Below are 24,485 nucleotides of genomic sequence, written 5' to 3'. Positions count from 1 at the left end.
TTAGCAGATAAAATCTACCTCTGGTTCTCCCCTTTCACAAACAAAGAAATAGCTTTCTCTGAATTAATTCGATCTTATTGAAATTCCTTAATAGAATGATTCTCTTAATAGAAATTCATCCTAAAAGAAACAGAAAACACAGACTGCCAAAAGCCTCACATTAATAGAATTCAGCTGGGTATGGTTATGGCCAAGATCAGAATAGCTGATGCTTCTCTCTCTCCCATCACTGTAGCCTAGCTGCAGCTGCCAGACATGGGAGAAGCTCACTGCTCGCAGCACAGAATGTCAGCTTTGAACCATAACTAAAGGCAGGCTGCCAATAATCAGCAGGAGATAGCTGAAATTAAAATAGAAGTTAAGAGGAAAACTGGACTGCTTTTCAGAAACTTGTCTATTCAATTAAGGCCTGTTATGCTTATATTTCCAAACATACGAAGCCTAAAAACAATTTATTTAATCATCTCTGACAAATCCATTTCATTCATCACATGTCCAGAACCTAAACTTTGTTTCCTGAGATTTACAGACAGCAGTTTTTCAGACCTGGAAAATCGACTGTGAACTCTTGTTGTGCAGCGGCCAAGTCACTTCTTTCTTTCTTTTAAATCCCCAGCACTATTCACAGTATCAAGCACACAGTACTTAATACACTCGAACAGTCCCCTCATTTTCAGAAAACATCGAGGTTTAGAAATGCTATATGGTTTGCTCCAGGATGTTTACACTAAAAGTTAGATCAAGGACTAGCAAACAGACCTCACTCTGGACTTTTCTTTTAACGTCTGAACCAATTTAAACAGAGGTTGAGGGGGAGAGCAATGACAACTTGTTGAATCATGAATCGTGCTGGCTCTTTCATGCAGTTACTAGTCTCCCTTAGAAGTGAGCTAGAAAGGTTTACAAATAATCACTTAGACGTGACCTCTTTAAAGGTATCTATGCTATATGTGTCTAATAAAAAATTCAAAAAGAAAGATCCTAAATTTTATACCCAAGGACAGCTTAATTTTACCGGCATGATTCAATGTTTCTATACCCCTTCTGAAGTATACACCGATTTACCTCTTTCTGCATTGACATCTACGATCCCCACACATGTGAAAGCAACAGTCACCTGTACATCTACACAGATTATGTTCACCTAGTGGAGCTCATAAAGCAGGTTACAGGATGGGACTGGAAAGGTAGACAGGGGCTGCATCACCATATCTATTCTAGGGTAACTTTTGATTTTATACTGAAGGCAATGGGGAACCACAGGAATATTTTAAGCAGAAAACTACAAGGATCAAATCTGCATTTTAAAAAGACCATTCTGACAGCAACACGGAAGATGGATGAAAAGAAAGACAAATCTTGAGGCAAGGAGACCTGAGGCTGCTCAAGTAATTCAAGTGAATTCAAGTAATTCAATTTCTCAAGCGAGAAATTATGAGAAATTATCCAAACTTAAGCAATAATAGAAGACACTGGAGAAGTGGTGACAGATTTAGGCAGTTCTGCAACTGGGACCCAGGCTAATAATTTTAAAACTTAGAGTCATGCTAGCGTTATCAAGTGGGTAAAACCTTCAAAGCTTAAACTCATAAAGAAAGGCAAATGAACAACTTTTCTAAAATTGCCTTCATGCTGTTAAGATAGTGACAGAAGGCCACAAAAATTGTCCCTTAGGTTCTCTGAGTAACCAAGTGTCTAAAGGTATTATGCCTAAAACAAAGCTCCTATTCAGTCACCACAGCCAGCATCCTAGTATGTTACCATTGAAAGGGCAAGACAGGAAATGAATCAATAAACCTCAGGCACATGCTTGGCCTGGAAAGACACAGCAAGCGTATCAAGGAGCAGAAATCTGAAAACAAAGGCCCTGGGTAATTTAATTACCAGGCCGGAATCTGCTGACTACCGGTTTAATTGTTTGAACAGTGCCCAAATTGTCTGACAAGGTGACCACCCTATGATTTTTGCACCGTTTACTGCATGTGACCACCCAGACAAATACGAGAAATAGTTCTAAAGAACGCAGGAATCTTGAATAACTTTCATTAATCACACCTATGATTCCGAAGGAAAAATTTTTAAAGAGTCAAATCTTTTTATAAATAACTCAAGGCTCTTTTTAGCAAATTCAATTACCACTACATCCTCCGTGCTGTCAGGTCAAGAAAATCGTATCCTTCAGAGATGAGCACAACTGCTATAGAAGAACTGGGTAACAAAAATTACTCAGAACAAATTTATAGGCTCTTATTTACCATTATAAATAACTCTGAAAATGTTATTTTAGGGAGGTGTGGGAGTTGGAAGAGAGAATGTGACTGCAGGGTGGTAACTAGAGGGAGCCAATTTTCTCCCTTGATTCAGTTAGTATTTCCTCATTCATGTTTATCTCCTGAAGAGGAAACCAACAGAAAACTCCTTTCAGAAACTGAACAAAGAAGCACCTCTGACTGCCTAACCTGGCAGTGTGCTTCTCCTGCCTTCACCGAATAACTAAGGTGTATAAGGTCAAAGTAGACTGTTACATTCAACATTCATTCAACAGGTATTTAAGTTTATGTGGTGTCGAATCCTCAGCTCCAAAACTAGTAGAGATAAAAAGATACACACACTTTAAATAATAATGAAAGGGAATATATAAATTCTAAAATGAGTTATACAGGAGAAAGAACTATAATGGTCTCATAAGAGAAAATCAATGTAGACAAAATTAACTGAGAAAGACTTTATTGAAGATGTGGAACTTTAGCCAGGCCTTTGTAAAAGGCAAAATCTGAATATGTAAAGAACAAAGGGCTTTCTAAGACTCCAGATCCACATGAACGTAGATTTGGAAATTTACACATTTCTGTTTGGAGAACCACCATGGAGATCAACCATATAGATTTTTTGGTCAAATAGGTTAGATTTGGTAAGAAGGCCACTGGATGGTTTCCAAAGTACTGGAGATGGGGGCTCAAAGGCTTCCAATTTTCATGAAAGATAAAAAAGAACAGTTATATCCACTAAAGCGGACAAAACCATTACATGCTTTGCCTGGTTTTTGAGTTTTAATGACAACGTTACATTTAATGGTATCTATCTTAATTCAATTCAATCAACTGGCACGCTTAAGGGGATAAAGGGAGGGCAGAGAATCCTTAAGGCAGAAGGAACAGTAACATGCAAAGTCACTAGGACAGAAGAAGCTTAAGTTCAAAGAACTTTAAGAAGACACACAACCAGTTAGTGCAGAGGAGTTGATAAAAGCTCTAGCTCTGAACTCAGATTTCGGCTTCAAGCTCTGGTTATGCCACTTTTCTTGCTTCCTCTGTGAGGTAAGCAAACTGCTCAACTGTCTCCTGTACTGTTAAACAGATATTAACAGTCCCTATCTTACAAGGTTTTCAGAGGACGAAATGACGATAGAATGTGTATGGACTTAGCACAATGTCTAGCACATGTTAAGTGTTCAAGAAATGATAATCTTTATGATTTTTAAAGCCAGGGTGTGTGGAGTGTAATCACGCTTGCTGGCCTTGATAAGAATCCTGGGCTTTATTCCAAAAACAATGGAAGTCCTGCAAAGTTTTAACAGTTTTAATTGAATTTTTGTTTTAAAAAGATGCCTTACTTTGTATCTCTAATAAGAAACCCCAAAGGAAAAATGTACTGTAGAATTTACTACCAAGAAAAGTTCTGCTTTGAGGAATAGGTATCTTTCTTTCTCTTAGATAAAGTTCTGTAAATGACTGTATCTCTCTTTCACTTTGGGAGCCAGAAAGCTTAGGGCCAAATGTGAAGTTCTTCGGCCCTACTGCCTGCATATTTGTGTTTCCTCCTCCTACCTCCTATGAGTGCTTTCTACTCTTACATAACATTTTCTGATTCGTTATTATTAGTAGTATTAGTATTTAGAGACAGAGAGCATGGACATGAGCGGGGGAGAGGGGCAGAGGGAGAGAGAGAGAATGTGAAGCAGGCTCCACACTCAGCACGGAGCCCAAAGGAGGACTTGATCTCACGACTGTGAGGTCACGACCCGAGCCAAAATCAAGAGGTGGACGCTTAACCAACTGAGCCACTCAGGGACCCTTCAGTTCTTTATCCTTGCTTATATTTTAGAATTATTGTTTTTGTATTATTTTCCTTTAAAACTATTTCAACTGTTTACAGCATGAGGTGCAATCCAATTAATTAAACCAAAAACAAAGGGCATAAACAGCATAACCTCGTGATGCATGAATCATGATGCATTCCCAGCATGCTACCTAAATCACTCTTTTGGTGTAAACCTAGTCAGATGGAGCAAGAAAACCAGATGGCACAGGAAACCTCTCTCTATGCAAAGAAAGAGCAGATGAGGAGCGTGCAAAGACCTAAGGCCTTTCCGGAATTAGCAGGACACAGTTGGGGTAACCAGTGCCAAGAGCAGAAGAGAACTGGAAAGTGGCAAGCTGCTGAGAAGTTAAGTACTGGTTCAAGGTTAGAGGTTTTGTTTTTGCATATGAATGTTTTTTCCCAAAAGAACTTCACCCTCTTCATTTTGGTGGTTCCACTGTCCTACTTTCTTAGCTCATGAGACCCCTTAGTTGCTTCACTTATCTCCCTCCTGAACTTGGACCTCCTGGTCAGCCATTTCAACTGTGACCTCTCTGGCCACAGCAATGCCTACATGGATTTGACCTTCTGTCATTGCAATCCCTAACCTGGCTCCTTCTTATTGTCTACTTTTTCTCCTGCTTGGTTGGAAAGCACTGATGACTGTGAGTCTACCGTGAACTCCCTCACTGCTAATTACTGACGCTTTTATTCATCCCTTGAATATCATATGAGCACCACCAGCTGCTCTAAACCTTTCCCCACGCTGCAGTGTCTGACATACTGCTCTTTCCCTGACTTTTCATCTGCTACATTACATAATGAATTCAATCTATATTGACCAACCCCTCTTGCTTCTATTTCATCCCAAAGCTACATCCTCAGTCATGTCCTCAGCACAAACTCTAATTCTCACTGGGACTGCACCTATGCACTACTTTCTCAGAGAAGGAGGAATTCCTCTCGTCTAAGCTAACCTTCCCTCTGTGCTTCTGATCCCATTACCTCCTGTCTACCCTGGGGTCTTGTTTCACCAACCATTCCTTCTTTCCTGCCTATATTCTTTTCTAGCTTCCTCACACCAAGACCACTACCACAAACAAAACCATGACATGGTACTGAATTCTATAGACTCTAATTATCCCTCAAATCTGTCCTTCTCTCCTCCCTTCTACCTTCAAGACCTCAAAAATAATTTTTTAGACCTTTCTTCCTCTCCTCACTATCCAGGCGTCTACAAATTCTTGAAATCTGGCTTTATTTCCCCATTTATTGAAAATCACTCTCTTCCAAGTCACTGGTGATCTGAGGACGACCAAATACACACCTCCTTCACTCTAGGCTCTCTCCCCTTTGTCTAATCAGGACAGAAACTGTCCTTACTTCCCAAGACTCTCTTCTGCTTCACCAATCCCACTTCTCCCAACTGCCTTCTAAACAAGTCGTCATCAAAACTCACATCTTATTCTTAGCCTTCTTCTAAGATCTAATTACAGCTTCACTCAATCATGTCTATGCAGATAATTCTCAAACCCAGAAGTAATAAAGAGTATAGGGTGGAGATTTATGTGCATAGACGTGATGAGTAAAGCTGTATAACCACCACTCAAATCAATAATTTACCATCACCCAAGACAGTTCCCTCTTGCCACTGGTCAATTCCCCCCCCTCCCCATAAACAGTAAAGAGACCACCACCTTCCAATTTCTATTACTATGTATTTGTGATGCCTCTTCTAGAGCTTGATGTAAAGATAACCAACTGTACGGATATGCTCTTTTGCATCTAGCTTCTTCGAGTCAGCACCATGTACGTAAACTTTATTCACACTGGTGCATGTGGAAAGTAGTTCGTTCCTTTCTACTGCTGTGCTGTCTTCCATTCTATTGCTTTACCACAATTTGTTTGGGAGACATTCTCTTGCTGCTGGACATTTGGGTTGTTCCCACTTGAGAAAAAGTTGCTATGATAATTCTTGTACAAGTTATTTTATAGACATTTGTTTTCATTTTCCTTGGGCAAATACTTAGGAATGGAATTGCTGGGTAAGAAGTAGATGTACATTTAACTCGATAAGAAACTGAAAAACGGTTCTCTCAAGAACGTGGTTGTACCACGTTACACTCCCACCAGCAGTATATGCGAATACTTGTTGCTTCAAATCCTTACTGGCATTTAGTAGTATTATCAGCCTTTTAAATTTTAACCATTCTAGTTGACATGTAATGTTATCTCATTATAGTCTTTAATTTCTCTGATGACTAATAAGGTTGAATAATTTTTCATGTGCTTATTACTTGACCATTCATATATCTTCTTTTGTAAAGTGCCTGGTTCCAGTCTTTTGCCAATTGTTAAACTGGGTGGTTGTTTTTTTTTTTACTGTTGAATTTAACTTCTCTTTTGAATGGGGTTTGCTTTCATATCTTCAATGGCCAAAAGGTCATATCAAACTAAATGTCCTGGTGTTATCTCCAACAGCACCTTTAAAGTCTAATTTGTAATTTTTTAGTTGGGAACCAGACCTCTCTATTGCTGTCAACCACATCACAAATATTCTTCAATCGTGTTTGCTTTAAATCCTAACTCTTGAGGTTCTTCTCTTGACAGCCAGTCAATAAGAACTCTTGAGAGGTGGTAAATTATTAACATATAGGCTCTGGGATTGCAAGGGTCAAATCCAGACCCCACCACTTACTGGCTGTGTGACTTTGGACTGTGAGTCTTTCAGTGCCTAACTTCCAAGGTTTTTGTGATATTTAAATACACAAATCATATAAAGTACTTTAAATAGTACCCAACAAAAAGGGAGTATTCAATAAATACTACTTGTTATTTTCAGAATCAGAAATGCCTTTTACTTAAAATCTTATCTCATGATTCCAACAAATAACATTTTATTTTCTTTTATTTTTTAAAGTTTATTTGTTTTATTAATACAGTTTATTTATTTATTTATAGAGAGATAAAGACAGTGCAAGTGGGGAGGGGCAGAGAGAGAATCCCAACAGGCTCCATGCTGCTAGCACAGGGCCCAACATAGGGCTCAAACCCACAAAACTGTGAGATCATGACCTGAGCCAAAACCAAGAGTGAGATGCTTAACCAAATGAGCAACCAGGCGCCCCCCAACAAATAACATTTTAATCTAGGCATTTAGCCTCTGACCTCTAGACAATTAAAACAGTCTATTAAATGGTCTGTTTCCTTCTCCTCTAATTCAGACCATGCAGCCTTGCTGGATTTATCTTCCTTAAAAGAGTCCTTACACGTATCACCACCTTTTGGTTCTCAGACGCCCACTCCAAGAAATAATCTGAACCCTTTATCCAAACACTCAAGGTCTCTCACAACTGGTCCTTACATATACCTCTCAAAGATATACCTCCTACATACAGGACTATGGAAAGAATTCAAAAAGTATTCAAAAGATTATGCCTACAGTAGCAAAAGTCAGCAGCAGCAATAAACATATTTTACTTAGGAAAAAGGAGGTAAATCTAATCAACTAAGAGAAGTGAAAGTGGTTGCCTCTGATGAAGGGAAATGGGGGTGGGGTGGAGGATGGGGAACTTATCTTGTTTCTAACAAATGCTGCAGAATTATTTGACTTCTTACAGGGTACATTTTTAACTTTTTAAAAAATAAAACTTGGAAGAGAAAAATACAGACCAAGAGAGATGGAAAAAAAAAAAAAACAAAGGAAGACTTGTTTATCAACTGAAGTGGAGAGCATAATGTGTCGGTTACTAAGGGTAATCCATAGGCTTATGGAAGGAATAGTTGGGCACATCCATTTACCTAGTGCAGATACCCTATTTGTAGATGGAAGAGTTTGGGTTTTATCCAAAAAGCAATGGGAAGTGAAGGTAACTGAACACAGAAGTAATATAATAAAAATAGTATCTAAGGATGATTAAACAGGAATTATATCAGAAATGCACTTGACTGGAAAAGAAATAGGGAGTGGTAAAACATGAGGTCTTCATAATTGAGACACGAGGTGATGAAAGCCCAGATTAGGGTGATGACTGTGGAAACAGAAGGATTTAATTTCAAGTCACTTTTTCAAGAACACAGGGTATGATCTGCTGGCCAACTAAATACGAAACTAAGGTAATTTAAAAAAAAAAAAAAAGGAACACAACACCCTTCAACATAAAGTATGCACTAAAGGAATACTTATAAAGTGTAAAGAGTATGTCCAAGGTTGCAAACATTAAAGGTAAACTTTAACGTATAGTTCTTAATATATAGTTTAATACTACTTATGTGGTTCTTTTTCATCTACGCCTCCAATTGATTTAAGACATTTCTGGCTCAGAATTCACTTAAAATCTTATACATATTTGGGGAGCCTGGGTGGCAAGTCGGTTAAGCATCTGACTCTTGATTTCGGTTCAGGTCATGGTCTTACTAAGTTTCAGGAGATTGAGCCCATGTTGGGCTCTGCACTGATAGGGTAGAGCCTGCATGGGATTCTCTCTCTCCCTCTTTCTCTGCCTCTCCCCCTGCTCGCATGTGCATGCTCTCTCTTTCAAAATAAGTAAACATTAAAAACAATCTTATACCTATTTTTCACTACTTGATTAACATTCCATGAACTGCATTTTTCACTTGTGTTTTCCTTCCTCACGGGCTTCATCTCCGAAACTGGCTGGCTGTCAGTCTCTTCTTTGCTTTCACCTACCTGAAGCTACAGTTTACTCTTTTTGTCCCCATTTACCCTAGATATTTAAAATTTTTTTTTTTCAACGTTTATTTATTTTTGGGACAGAGAGAGACAGAGCATGAACGGGGGAGGGGCAGAGAGAGAGGGAGACACAGAATCGGAAACAGGCTCCAGGCTCTGAGCCATCAGCCCAGAGCCTGACGCAGGGCTCGATCTCACTCGCGAGATCGTGACCTGGCTGAAGTCGGACGCTTAACCGACTGCGCCACCCAGGCGCCCCTACCCTAGATATTTTATATTAAAAATAAACTATACACATTGAACAATCCCAAAATTACATTTCAATTTCTATAAAAACAATGTGATCCAAACTTTTACCATCAAAAGTCTTGGCAAGAAAGAACAATTCAGAATATTCCCTTTTCACAGAAATGACATCTGACGTGTAATAGACATTTCTAGTTGACTCATAAAACTACACCTTCAAGCTTTAAAAATATTCCATTGGGTAAATACTTAACCTCTTGACCCCACTGCTCTTCTCAACTACTTCCTCATTTCTAGTCCCCTTTTTGAAGGAGAAATCTTTCTAAGAGCCATCTCTTCTGCTTTCTCCATTTTTCTTCTATTTGCTGTTAAAGCCCTGCAATGTAGCTTTTGACCCACCCACTCCACCAAAACTGCTCTTACCAGCTGCCAGATGCAATGGTCAACTATCATTCTTCACCTTTCTTGATCTGACATAGATAGTCATTCACACCACCCTCTTGAGAACACTTCCTTCACTTCCTGGTTCCTTGGTAACCAGGACACTGCATTCTCTTGTCTCTTTTGCTGGCTCCTCCTATCTTCCCAGTCTTTAAATGTTTGAGGGTCTTAGGAATATGACATGGGTCGTTTCTCCAATCGTAGTCACTATTTAGGTGGTCTCCACCTAGCAAGAAATCCTACTGATTCTTCTTGCAAAACATACCGTGGATCTGACCCATAGCACTACGTGTATTGCCACTACCCTGCTGAGCCATCGTCATCTCTCGCTTGGACTACTGGAACAGCCTGGTCTGTTTCTACTCTCGCTCACTACAATCCATTCCGAGCACAACAGCCAGAGTGGTGCTTTTAAAATGTCAAATTAGGAGTGTCTGGGTGGCTCAGTTGGTTAAGTGTCCAACTTCAGCTCAGGTCATGATCTTGCGATTTGTCACTTCAAGCCCCACAATGGGCTCTGCACTGGCAGTGCAGAGCCTGTGTGGGATTCTGGCTCTCTCCTTTCTCTCTGCACCTCCCCCTCTCGTGTTTTTTTCTCTCAAAATAAATAAACTTGGAAAAAAAAAAGTAAAATTAGATGCAATCACTTCTTTGCTCAATCCCCTCTAATGGTTCCCTAATTCTTTCAAGGTTAAGAGCCAAAGTCCTTATAATGGCCTACAAAGCCCCTATAGTGCACCACTCCTGCTTCCCATTTGCCCTTCTGATCTCACCTCCTACTACTATTCTTCCTCCCTGCTCACTCTTACTCTTCTCTCTTGCTTGCCTATCTCTAGCCAGACAGGCCTCCCCACTATTCCTTGAATATACCAAGCACACTGCTGCCTCAGGACCCTTGCATTTGGTCTCTGCTCTCCCTGGAACACACTCTTTCCCCATATCTACCTGACTGTAGTTTCTGGCCTCTGCTCAAATGTCAGTGTGGCCTTCCCTGATCACTCTATTTAACACTGCAATCAACTTCCCTACTCCCCAACGCCCCTTCCTTGTTTTCCTTGTTTTACTATTTCCATAACACTTACCACCATCTAATATGCTATACATTCCACTTAATTTCTTTATTTTATCTCTCCCCACACTAGAATGTAAAGTTCATAAGAGGGATTTTTGTCTGTTTTCTCCATTGTGGTATTCCTACCAGGTAGAACAGTATGTAACACACAGTTGGTTTTTGGTAAAGATTTCTTGGAAGACTGACTAAACTGAATAGATGAGCCAATATAAGACAGAGTAAGACAGAAATAAAAAGGAAAAGAACAGAAGACAGAAAAAAGGAAAAGAACAAGAAGAGAAGGAATGGAAGAAACTTGTCTTCCTTTTAAAATAGCTAAACTTAAACGTAATTTTGACAGGATTGGAGATTTCTGCTTTCATTCAAGATGGAGGAACAAGGACTGGATGTACCAAGACAATCCCCACAACAAATAAAAGACGAAGATATATGAGATACATGGTTTATAGCACACTGAACATCAGGCAAAGAAGAGTGATCCCTGAGAGGCAGAAAGTAAGTGAGGTGAGACCTACGAATACCCTCAACTATGGCTTAAAAGAGGGTCTAGGCCACAGGGTAGGGAGGAGAACCTGAGGCAGCGCCCAGCAGAGTCCCTGAGCAAGGAGACAGACCTGAGAGTCTCAGGAGAACGAGGTGAATGGAGGTAACAAAACACAGAGTACCAAAGAAGAGAATACACACACTGACTGAGGAGCCCACAGGTTTGATCTGTCAGCATCCTGGAGAGGAGACATGGCACATGCATGTGAGAAAACTACCAAAACCCAGAAAAAGAACCATCTGTGAGGATTAGAGAGAACAGTGTCTGGTACCAGGAATGCTGCCTGTTCCTACTGACCAGGCTACAAAAAACACCCCAAATCCATGGGCATCGGATAGAGGACTCCAAAGTGGGAAATAACGATACCTAGAGTGAGCACTGCTCCAATCATAAAAGGAAGATTCAAATGACATAAATTCTTTCCTAGTAACTTAACTGTGTCCCAGGTCAAAGCTAAAGAAGAGGGATAGGAATACAAAGAGATATGGCAACCAGTAAGGTAAAAGTGACAATGTCTGACATAATCAAAGACTACCAGGCAGGTAAAGAAGCGGGAATATCTGATCAAAACTGGGGAGAAACATTAACCGTTCACAACAGATTCAGCACTGACAGAGATAGGAGAATTAGAAGACATGAACATTACAAGTTATTAAAACTATACTCCAGATGTTAAAAAAAGACAACTAAAGGCATGGTAGATCTAAAAAAGAAAAAAACACAAGGTCTCAGTCAAGCTTACAGAGCAGGAAATTGCCACGTCTGAGATGAAAAATACACTGGATGAGAGTGACGGCAAATTAGACATCATGGAAGATTCGATGACTTCAAGACCCAGAAAGAGCAACTATCCAAAATGAAACAAAGGAATTTTTTTTTACAAAGCCTTTACAAAGGAATTTAGAAAACAAAGGCAAAGGAATTTTTTTAAAACAGAAAAAACATCATCAGTGAGCTGTAGAACAATTTCAAACAGCCTAACAGATGTATAATTGGAGTCTCTAAAGAGAAGGAAACAGGGGTGGCTCAGAAAAACTGGTCAAGAATGTAATGACTGAAACTTTTCTGAATTTGGTGAAAGCTGTACATTCACAGATCCAGGAAGTTCAATGAACAGAAGCATGAAGAAAACCACACAAAGGCGTATCACAACCAAATTGCTGAAACTTGTAATGAACAGAAAAAACTGGAAAAGCAGCCAGAGAACAGAGGCACATCACACACAGAGGAATAAAGAGAAAGACACAGCAGGTTTCTTGTCAGAAATGATGCACATGAGAACACAGTGGAGCGACATCTTTCAAGTACTGAAAGAGAAAAACCCAAGCTAGAAATATATACCCAATACAAATATCTTGCAAAAACAGACAAAGACTTTAAACACACAAAAACAAAGATTTCATCAGCAACAGACCTGCATTACAAGAAAGGCCAAAGAAAATCCTTCCAACAGAAGACAAATGACACCAGATCAAGGTATGTATCTACACATAGAATTGAAAATGAAAATGTGCATCTCTATAGAGGGATGCAGCAATGATGAGTCCACTAGGAAATATGTAAGATTCAAAAAAATTTTTTTTAAATCTTTATTCATTTTTGAGAGAGACAGACAGAGCATGAGCAGGGGAGGAACAGAGAGAGAAGGAGACACAAAATCCGAAGCAGGCTCCAGGCTCTGAGCTGTCAGCACAGAGCCCGACGCGGGGCTCGAACCCACAAACTGCAAGATCATGACCTGAACCAAAGCTGGACACTAAACCGACTGAGCCACCCAGGCGCCCTGGAAATATGTAAGATTTTAAAAGATAATACCGAAATCTCTTTAAAACATAACTGACTTTTTAAACAAAAGTAACAACACTGTATTTTGTGTTTTATAAAATAAGGGATAAGTAAGATGTTTGAGAAGAACATAAAGGCCAGGAGATAGAAAATAAAAGTATAGTACATTAAGGCTCATACTATATGTGAGGTGGCAAGTCATTACTTGAAGGTAGACTATAAGTTAAAGACTTGTACGTAAATGTTCAGAGCAATTCATGTTTAACAGCCAAAACCAGAAACCAACCCACGTGTCTATTAACTCATGAATGGATACACTGGGATATATTTATACAATAGAAAGCTATTTCTAAACTACTTAGCAATAAAAAGAAATGATATGTAGATATACACAACAAAATGGATGAATCTTAAAATAATTACACTGAGCGAAAGATGCCAGACAAAAAAGTGTATACTGAATGGCCACATTTATATAAAACTCAGGAAGACAGAAACTAACGTACAGTGACACAAAACAGATCAGCAGTTGCTTGGTGGTGAGGTGGGCCAAGAGAAATTATAGAGGGGCACAAAGGAACTTTGGGAATTATGGGTATCTTGGCTGTGGTGATGTGTGTGTGTGTGTGTGTGTGTGTGTGTGTGTGTGTGTGTGTATGTTATGTGTGTGAAAACTTATTAAATTGTACATGTTAAATATATGCAATTTATTGTAGGTAAATAATTCCTCACAAAGGCTGTTTAAAAACCATTTTGGATTTAAATGGGCAGGTCAGGGGCACCTGGGTGGCTCAGTCAATTAAGCATCTGACTTAGGCTCAGGTCATGATCTCATGGTTTGTGGGTTCAAGTCCCACATAAGGCTCTGTGCTGACAGCTCAGAGCCTGGAGCCTGCTTCGAATTCTGTGCCTCCTTCTATCTCTGTTCCTCCCCTGCTTGCACTCAGTCTCTCAAAACTAAATAAACACTAAAAAAAATATTTGTAATTTTCCAAGGGTTAGAATGGATCATAAAACCCAATTAATCAAATACTCGCTTAACAGAGATAAAGCAACCAAGTCCCAGAGAGGTATAGTGACTGGCCCAGGGTCTTACAGCTACAGTTGGGAGCTTTCTAAACCGTATGATCCACAACAGCAGGAACCATGTTATTCAGGTCACCACTATATCCTCTATACCTAAAACAATGCTGGGACGCAGTAGGAACTCAGTAAGTATTTGTTGACTAATTTTGCCCCTGGAAAGAAAGGTAAAAAATGAAGATAAAAGGAAACATAAAAGGAAAGAAAATCCCCCTTGCAATATGACTCCAAGTTTCTTCCTGTCTGTGATTCTCCCTTCTCTCTCATGCAGATGACAAAATTAAGCAACAGCTTTAAAACATAAACATCATGAGTACAAGAGAATAAGTTATATTCCATATCTTTGTCATACTGAATATTTTATTGTATTCTAATCCTTAAAAGGTTCTAGTTACCAACTCTTAAACGAGCAGGAAAATTAACAGAAAATACTACATTCGTGAAGATTAGTGACATATTCAAATTAAGAACAAATTTAAAGAACAGTGAAGTGCTTACCAAAAATCTCTCCATTTTTGGCATATTCTGTCACAAGGTACAACATATTTTTGGTCTCCATTACCTATTGATAAATAATTCCATATTAGTCTGACAGGAAAGGATTTTAATTCTACTCTAATTCAACATTCTATGGAGTTACTAAATAAAACTACTAATAAGAGTACCCAAGTTACGAATAATTCAGAAGGTGGCAAAGTTTACACGACTGACGGTATCTTTATGCTAACTCTTCTGTGAAAAATCTAGGTTCTTTCTTTTCCAGATTTGGCCCATGGATCAGAGGAAGCGGCACTGCCCAGGCACCTGCTAGAAATGCAGCATCTCAGGCCCCACCCCAGACCTACTGACACAGAATTCCCATTTTAACAAATTTTTTAAACAGAAAATGTGATTGTTACACACGTTCAAGTTTAAGAAATATTAATATAGATAGAAGGAGCTTTGAAGATCAACTTTTTATCACCTCACAGACTTTTCTAGCCTTGTGCTATCTGGTAGACTCTGATTGAGGAATAATAAAATAGAGCTCAGTTTATCTGGCCTATATCCTAAATAATCTGGCACAAGAGGATGTTTCTCCTACTGTACTGCCATACTGTTATAAACTACTGTTATTTTAAAAACAATGTTCAAAAGTTTCTTCATAACTTCACTGCTGTACAGTTTTATTTAAATTAGTTTTTCTAGGTTGGAAAAGGAAGCGTGTCAGTGTCACTGACTTGCTATTTCAAACTATAATGAGCCAAAAGGAAATGAATTGATAAGTTCAAAATGAGTGAATTTTAGATTTTCTGTAACACTATCTTTTAATGTACTGGCACAAGCTAAAAGTGAAAATTTAACTGCCATCTACTCAAAGGCTGAAGACTAATTTTGCTCTACCATGTAGGTTTAGGACTATTCCCAATCAGGCCAGAAAAGAGCTATCTACAATTTGCATCTAAATAAGCCAAATAGTAAGTCAATTTAACTGATTATTTAGCTCAAATAAAGATGGAATTGTGTGAAACATGGTAGTTGTAGCCTCAGTTTAGCTTATGGTTCATCAGGCTTCTAAGGATGTGATTAGTTTCTTATAAGTATTCTCTTTAGGAATTAAAAAAAAAAAAAAAAGGCTTAAAGGGAGAAATACGGTGATATAAATATGACCTAAGGCCATATGCATATGACCATGTGCAGTTTTAGAACTTTGGGAATTGTTTTGAGTGGCACGTCATAGTCTCTCATTCTAATGGTAACACTAATGGCCTCCACACCTTTTTAATTGCAAATCTCTATCAATAACCAATTGTCCAGCCAGACACATATGTACGTAGGCATGTACATGTAAATATATACACGTACCTGCGTATGTTTATATGAACATAAAGAGACACAAGTTACCTATTTGTGCTGTATAATTGTATAAACATATTATATACATGATAAAGTGCACACAAGAAGATAAATACAAAAAATACACATAGTTAGACGTTCTGATATTTTCTTATGCCCAAGGGACACTTGTGCTAACCCAAGTGAGTATACACAGTGGTGGGCCAGTATTAGCTCTCTGTAGGGGGGAAAATAAAATGGCCCTGACTTGTGAACAGCTTCCTGTCGTATAAATACTCCCACCATTGCCAATTTTGGGCTACTAACATGATATTAATTGACTCACAAAACTTCTGAAAATGTTACAGATATTACAAGCCAGTACAGGCTGAGGACAGCATATCACTGGGTGCACACATCACACCAGGGCGACACAAGTCATAGGCTAGCAGAGTGTAACATTTTAGCTTAAAAATAGTTTTCCAATATAAAAATTCTAATATTAACAAATAGAAATGTTAAAAAAAAAGGTTTTGTATTACATTGTCATTCTTCAACATGAATTACTCTTTAAAAATCGGAGAAAATCTTCCTTTTAAAAAACACAGCTTATACTTTAAATGGGTATAGTTATTTTACAAAATTTTATCGCAATAAAGTTGATTTTTTTTTTAAAAAAATGGCTCATTTACTTTATCTGACAAAATAACCCAAACAAAATATATGACTTGGTTCTAAGTATTACCAAGTATGCCACTAGGTAATATGCTATTTTAACCTTTGTATTTCAAAAAACATAAAGTGTTTTTTTTTTAAATAAGCAAAACTGTCACATCCCCATTAATGGTTCCACCACCAAAAGACAACAGGCTTTATCAGAAAAGCAAAACCACAAACTTTTGAATTAAATACCTTACAGTCTGAGAGACAACTTAAAATTAAGCTACTGGTTTTTTACTTCCTAGTTTTTTATTAAAATACAAAAAATGGGTGTACGCAGCTTAACGAAACCATATAATCATGTTTTTTTTTTAATAGACTGAAAAAACTCACACAAAAGAGAAAAATGATGCAAAAGAGAGAATGGGTTGTGAGAAGCATGGAGAAGAATAAGGTTAAGTCCTACCTGGTAAAGTTTGATGATATGAGGGTGGTCTAACATTTTCATTATTTGTACTTCTCGGTAGATTTTCTCAAGGTTCACTGCATCCAGCTGGGATTTATCTATTATTTTTATCGCCACCTGCATCCCGACACAAATAAATACAATTAGTATGTGATGGTTAATATTTTCTAGTTAAGAATCTTTTAAATATAGGACACCTGCCTCACCCGCTCAAGCTCTGTCCTCCCTCCTTTCAAAATAAACAAACATTTATAAAAAAAATTAAAAATACAGCACCCCTGACACTTTGCCTGTAGGTTGCTATGACAACAAAAACTAGTTTAAATTCAATGCTCATTCAACAAATGTTTCTTAAACATCTACCACATGTGAGGCACTGCGGTACATTTTGTTTAGGAGAATCTTTAGTGTGCCATGACAAATAACCCTGCAAAGTCGCTTTAATAAAATATATTTCTCTTTTAGTGTAACCGTAATGTTTTACTCTACTTACAAACTGAAGAAATAAAATCTCAGCAGCTTCAACCAGTTATCTCGCTGCAAAGTACCTCTAAACAAATGATCAGCCGAGTAAAAGGCAATTTCTGCTGTATTGAAACAATTTTTCTAGAAAAGTGATAGATTCCAAAGAATGTAGACATAGCTTTGGTTGGGCAGTGGTGGGGGAGCTAAATATAAAGTATTAAAATCAATTTATATGAAAGATACCAACTGGATTCAACTTTGTTTTAAAAATCGAAGCGCAGGGGTGCCTGGGTGGCCCAGGAGGTTAAACATCAGACTCTTAATTTCAGCTCCGGTCATGATCTCTTGGTTTGTGAGTTAGAGCCCCTGCATTGCCACCCCCCCCCCACCCCCCCCATCCTGCTCACAGTGTGGGGCCTGCTTAGAATTCTCTCTCTCCCTGCCCTTCCCCTCCCTACCCTGTGCTCTCTCAAAATAAGTAAACTTAAAAAAAAAATTGAAGTCCAAAAACTCATCTGTTAGTAATTACACTAGCTTTTCACTTCCTTAAAAGAATCTGATTTTTAAACAATGTAGCCTCTTTCTAGCACAACTAGATAAGAACTCAAACCACTCCAAGGTTAATAATTTGAAGGAACTGCACTTGAAGGTGAGTAACTAGGTAGTCAGAAATCAAGAATCATGTACTTTTTTCTACGCAACCTAAGAGGAACTAATTTTTTAAGAAATAGTAGCTATTTGGTTAGGAAATAAGCCGTCCTGATTTAACTAAAATTTTCAGATCAGTGGGAACCACCCAAACCTTGATTATAACAAGTTCTGAAGAAACTCTAATATGCACTTGGAGCATCTGGGTGGCTCAGTCAGTTGAGCATCTGACTTCGGCTCAGGTCATGATCTCACGGTTTGTGAGTTCGAGTCCTGCGTCGGACTCTGCGTTGACAGCTCAGAGCCTGGAGCCTGCTTTGAATTCGGTGTCTCCCTTTCTCTCTGCCCCTCCCCTGCTCGCTGGTGCGCTCTCTCTCTCAAAAATAAACATTAAAAATAAATAAATAAATAAATAAATAAATAAAATGTACCTCACATTCTACCAAAATGTATTCTGAACATAACTCAGTTTTATGTTACTTTTCAAGGCAATTATTAATATCAGTTATTGTATGTGATATAATAAATAGTTCAATACTCCTAAAAGGTATCCAAGAAAATAGGACTGAGCTTGTCAATTCACTTAATTCCTTCAAACTCCTGTTTATACAGTTACTTTTTTCTTCTTTCCTATGGCTGCTTTGTCCTTTGCTCTTGCCTTTTAAAGCTCTACTATAAGGTTTATTTCTTACCCTTCTGGATTTCTAATCTGCTGTCTACAGCTTATTTCCTGATTTGAATTAATTGTAACCCAGAGAAAAACTCAAGCCTCCTGGGGGAAATCAGATTACTAAATATAATGTATCAAATTAAATTTATTACTGAAGAAGAAACGGGGCAGGTCCCTCTCTAGACAGTAAAGTGTGTCCATTCTGTGATAATTATTTTATGTTTGATGGTATATTATTTATTTCTACAATCAAAATATTCTAGAAAGTAAAACATGTTAAAGTATGCTAGAGAAGGAGACTGATCAATATTGTACTTGATATTAGGGACATTACTGGACCACCTCAAATAGATTTAAAGCGACCCCCTCCCTCCTCAATCTTACGATACAGTATTATCAGTTACTTTGGGTAAGTGCTGCCACATAAAAGGATAAGTGTGTATTTTAATTTCCCCAATATTATTCCTTAGGAAGGTAATATGAAGTTTCACACGTGCTTCTTTTGAGGAAAATGTCTTGTCCTCCAATTTCTAGAGGATGTCTAGATACCTGTACCCACACCAACAAAAATCTTTTATAATGAAATGCGTTAGAACCAGCTAATAAATAGAAAATGAGTATCTTGATTATAATAGCTTTAACATTATGTTAAAGAAAAAATTTAGACACTAAATTCCAATTAAAGCAAGGTATTACCAAGAGATACCTCATACTCTTTTGAAATCCTGGCCTCCAACAATGAAAAACTGAAAAATATATAAGGTATGTAAATAAACTTTAATAATAAGTCATAAATCTCAGGGGGTGCCTGGGTGGCTCAATCGGTTAAACATCTGACTTCGGCTCAGGTCATGATCTCACGGCTCCTGAGTTCAATCCCCCCATTAGGCTCTGTGCTGACAGCTCAGAGCCTGGAGCCTGCTTTGGATTCTGTCTCCCTCTCTCTCTGCCCCTCTCCTGCTCATGCTCTAGCTCTCAAAAATAAACATTCAAAAAATAAAAAATAATAACAAGTCATAAATCTCATTATTTAACTTTTCTCAACCAAATGATTCTTAAATGAAAAAACATCATTCTTTCTTCTATTTTGTTTTGTAAGTATATGGACCACATGTCTATACACTTACAGCTTTAACCTGGGATCCCTTGCTTGTAAGGTTGCTGTAAGGATTATGAAAACATAAAGCACTAAAGAAAAAGCAGAGCATGTGTCAGCACGCTCCTTTTAATTGTTAGGAGTAGTCTAACTGCTACGACAAGTAGACCGCAAAATGTACAGAGATTCCAATACAACAGAGGCTTAGTTCTTGCTCATGTAGCACAACTGGATGGGTGCAGATGCCTCCAAGCAGGTTAAAGGAGGCTTCACCACCCTTAAAGCCTTCCACATTATCCCAGGACTGTCTCCATTCCAACCTGGAGACAGAAGGAGAGAGAAGGAGAAAAAAGCTTGGGGAGCCCTCACGATAGGTTTTTAAGGGTCGGGCCTGAAGTGGCACACATTATTTCTATTCACTCCATTGGTGAGAACTCAGTCACATAACCGTATCTAAATGCAAAAGAGGCCAGGACACAGTCCAGTGATAGGTCCAGGAAGAAGAGGAAACATTGGATTCTTGGTGACTAGCTAGCAGGCTCTGGCATATCCTTCCAGGTAATTTCTTAACAATGGGACTCATTACCAAGTACTTCCCAGATAATAATGATCACGAGTTTCACAACTGTACAGTACTTTTTAATTTCACAAGATACTTTAACATATTTTATCTCATTTATTTCTCAACTTTGTGAAGTAAATGGAAAAAGCAGTGCACCCATGAGTAGATGAAACTGAGGTTCAAAAGATGTCATGTATCTACAAAGGTCCTAAAGCTCAAGTGAATTAATGGGAAAAAACCCACAGGCCTTCTAACTTCAAGTTCAGTCTTTTTACTTTTTTTTTTTAATTAAAAAAACATTTTTTTTAACATTCATTTATTTTTTGAAAGACAGAGGAAGATGGAGCATAAGCGGGGGAGGGGCAGAGAAAGAGGGAGTCACAGATTCTGAAGCCGACTCCAGGCTCTGAGCGCAAACTTACAGACTGTGAGATCATGACCTGAGCTCAAGTTGGATGCTTAACCAACTGAACCACCCAGGTGCCCGGAGTCTTTTTACTCTTTTAAAGAGCCTATTAGACGCACATTCACTGAGCACCTGTTGTGTGCCTGGAATAATGCTTAGTATACAAAAATCAAAGAGATGGGATTCCTACCATCAAGGAATTTAATAGACCTGTGAGAACAAAGAGAACATGTTTTGGAAAACAAATTTTATCAACAAAAAAATCTGCACTTGGGGATTTTCCCAATGTGTATAAAAGTCCCAACATACAAAAAGGTTGTGTGCCAACAGCTCATTTAAAAAAAAAAAAATTTTTTTTTTAATGTTTATTTATTTTTGAGACAGAGAGAGACAAAGCGTGAACAGGGGAGGGTCAGAGAGAGAAGGAGACACAGAATCTGAAGCAGGCTCCAGGCTCTGAGCTGTCAGCACAGAGCCCGACGCGGGGCTCAAACTCATAAACCACAAGATCATGACCTGAGCCGAAGTCGGACGCTTAACTGGCAGAGGCACTCAGGCACCCCAGCCAACAGCTCATTTTAAAGATAACTAATTACTTAGAATTCCGGGATCTTACTGTCTGCATCCCTTTTCTACTTAGCTCTGAACAAAGAACCAAGGACAAAATCTGCATGGTCACAACAAAATCAAGCAAGGGACTCTAAATTGAGGGATTCCTTTTTTGTTGTTATTCAACTAGCCAAATCCTATATATGCATCAATGTATTTTTAAAAAAATAAACCTTGGGGCACGTGGGTGGCTCTGTCAGTTCAGCAACTGACTGCAGCTCAGGTTACAATCTCGAGGTTTTTGAGTTCAAGCCCTGCATCGGGCTCTGTGCTGACAGCTCAGAGCCTGGAGCCTGCTTCAGATTCTGTGTCTCCCTCTCTCTCTGCCCCTCCCCTGTTTGCACTCTGTCTCTCTCTCTCAAAAATAAAAAACATTAAAATAAATAAATAAACCTTTAGTGAGTTATAAAGATAGAAAAATTTATATTCCTTCTGCTAGGAGACAAAAGGAAGGTTTCCTATACAATTCTGGAGGGCTTACATATAACACTGAATATTCAACCTCAGAAGTGGAACAACATGAATTAAAAACAATAAAATACCTAATAAGTTATGTAGATTATATCTCAAAAAATACCTCTCATTTCCTCCTATATTTACAAAAATTAAAAAGTAAACACTCTTGTAAGCTAAGGTTCAATAAGATGGCCACTTTTATACATTGCTGGTATAACCATAAAATAGGTTATAATTTTTCTGAAAGGTAATTTGACATTTTTTATCAAGAACCTTAAAAATTATCCTGAGGGAGTTCTAGAAAGATGGTGAAGGATCCTGAGCTCACCTTGTCCCACACATATACGAAGGTAACAGCCATATCTGTGCAACTACCTTTGAAAACCACCTAAACACTGGCAGAAAAATCAGACAAGGGATTCACAAAATAAAAGGATGTAAAATAGAATATCATAAACATAAAATGTGTGTGGGGGGGGCAGCGGGTGGGGGAGAGAAAAATGTAGTGCTGTAAGAATGGGCTCAAACTTAAGCAACCATCAACTTAATATACACTGCTATCTGTATAAGAGGTTTTTTTATGAATCTAATGGTAACTCTAAATCAAAAACCTGTAACAGACAAAAAAATAAAGAGAAAGGAATCCAAGCATAATACTAAAGAAACCACAAGGGAAGAGACCAAAACAAGAAGGAACAGAGAAGAACTACAGTAAGAATCGTAAAACATTAGTAACAAAATGGCAGTAAGTACCTACCTACTGATAATTATAAATGTAAATGGGTTATTTCTCCAATCCAAAGACACAGGATGACTAAAAGGATAAAGCAAGACCCATCTATATGCTGCTTACAAGAGACTCACTTCAGACCTAGAGATACATGCAAATTGAAAGGGAAGGGATGGAAAAAACATTTATCATGCAAATGAAAGCAAAAAGAAAGCTGGGGTAGCAATAGTTACATCATACAAAACAGACTTTACAATACAAACAAGACACAAAGAAAGACAGTATATAATCCTGAAGGGAACAATCCAAAAATAGGATACAATAATAAGTATTTAAGCACCCAACATGAAAGCACTCAGATACACGAAGCAACTATTAACTGACATAAAGGAAAAAATCAATAGTAATACGCTAATAATAAGAGACTTTAACACATACATCAATGGACTGATCATCCAAACAGAAAATCAACAAGGAAACACTGGCTTTGAATGACACACTAGGCCAAAGGGATCTAACAGATACATTCAGAACATTTCATCCAAAAACAGTGGAATACACAATCTTTTCAATTGCACATGGAACATTCTCCAGAACAGATAACGTGTTAGGCCACAAAACAAGTCTCAACAAATTAAAAATGAATGAAATCATATTATGCATCTTTTCTGACCAGAGTGGTATTAAACTAGAAATCAGTCACTCACACACACACACACACACACACACACACCTGAAAAGAACACAAATATATGGAAGCTGAACATGTTACTAAACTGTAAATGGGTCCAACAATTCATCAAACAGGAAATGAAAAAATGCATGGAAACAAATGAAAATGAAAACACGATGGTCCAAAATCTTTCAGATGCAACAAAAGCTACTCTAAGAGGAAGGATTACAGCAATACAGGTCTACCTCAAGAAGCAAGAAAAATCTCTCAAATAAAAACCTATACTTACACCTAGAGAACACAGAAAAAGAAGAACAAAACCCAAAGCCAGTAGAAGTGAAAAAAATAATATAGAGCAGAAATAAATGAAATAGAGACTACAGGGGCGCCTGGGTGGCGCAGTCGGTTAAGCGTCCGACTTCAGCCAGGTCACGATCTCGCCCTCCGTGAGTTCGAGCCCCGCGTCGGGCTCTGGGCTGATGGCTCAGAGCCTGGAGCCTGTTTCCGATTCTGTGTCTCCCTCTCTCTCTGCCCCTCCCCCGTTCATGCTCTGTCTCTCTCTGTCCCAAAAATAAATAAACGTTGAAAAAAAAAAATTAAGAAAAAAAAAAAGAAATAGAGACTACAAAAACTCTATTACATCAAAGTGAAACCAGGAGCCACTTCTTTGAATTTTTTTTTTTTTTTAACGTTTATTTATTTTTGAGACAGAGAGAGACAGAGCATGAACAGGGGAGGGGCAGAGAGAGAGGGAGACACAGAATCTGAAACAGGCTCCAGGCTCTGAATTGTCAGCACAGAGCCCGACGCGGGGCTCAAACTCACGGACCGCGAGATCATGACCTGAGCTGAAGTCGGATGCATAACCGACCGAGCCACCCAGGCGCCCCAAGGAGCCACTTCTTTGAAAAGATCAACAAAACTGACAAACTTTTAGCCAGACTTAAAAAAAAAAAAAAAAAAAAAAAGAAAGAGGGCTCAAATAAGTAAAATCAGAATTGAAGGAGGAGAAATAACCATCAGAGAAATACAAAGAATTGTAAGAGATTATAAAAAGTTTTATGCCAACAAATTAGACAACCTAGAAGAAATGGATAAATTCCTACAAACATATAACCTTTCAAAACTGAATCAAGAAGAAACAATATTCAACAGACTGATAACTGGCAATGAAATTCAATCAGTAAATCAACAACAACAACAACAAAACTCCCCCCCCCCCCAAAAAGTCCAGGACCAGATGGGTTCACAGGTGAATTCTACCAAACATGTAAACAAGAGTTCA

The 24,485-nt window shown here is 38.3% G+C and overlaps 1 protein-coding gene across 2 annotated transcripts in view; it reads right to left on the bottom strand.

Annotated features, from left to right (window-relative positions):
- SIK2 (salt inducible kinase 2) overlaps positions 1 to 24,485 on the bottom strand; it is a 124,154-nt gene that overhangs the window by 87,909 nt on the left and 11,760 nt on the right. For both annotated transcript variants that reach the window (XM_045482754.1, XM_045482755.1), the window contains exons 2-3: positions 16,886 to 17,002; positions 14,443 to 14,506 (exon numbers count right to left, since the gene is read on the bottom strand). In XM_045482754.1, the coding sequence (XP_045338710.1) occupies positions 14,443 to 14,506; positions 16,886 to 17,002 (181 nt within the window). The remainder of the gene's footprint in view (positions 1 to 14,442; positions 14,507 to 16,885; positions 17,003 to 24,485) is intronic.

The sequence above is a fragment of the Leopardus geoffroyi genome, chromosome D1 (assembly GCF_018350155.1).
Source record: "Leopardus geoffroyi isolate Oge1 chromosome D1, O.geoffroyi_Oge1_pat1.0, whole genome shotgun sequence".
Taxonomy (NCBI): domain Eukaryota; kingdom Metazoa; phylum Chordata; class Mammalia; order Carnivora; family Felidae; genus Leopardus; species Leopardus geoffroyi.
This window is presented reverse-complemented; position numbering and strand designations above follow the sequence as displayed.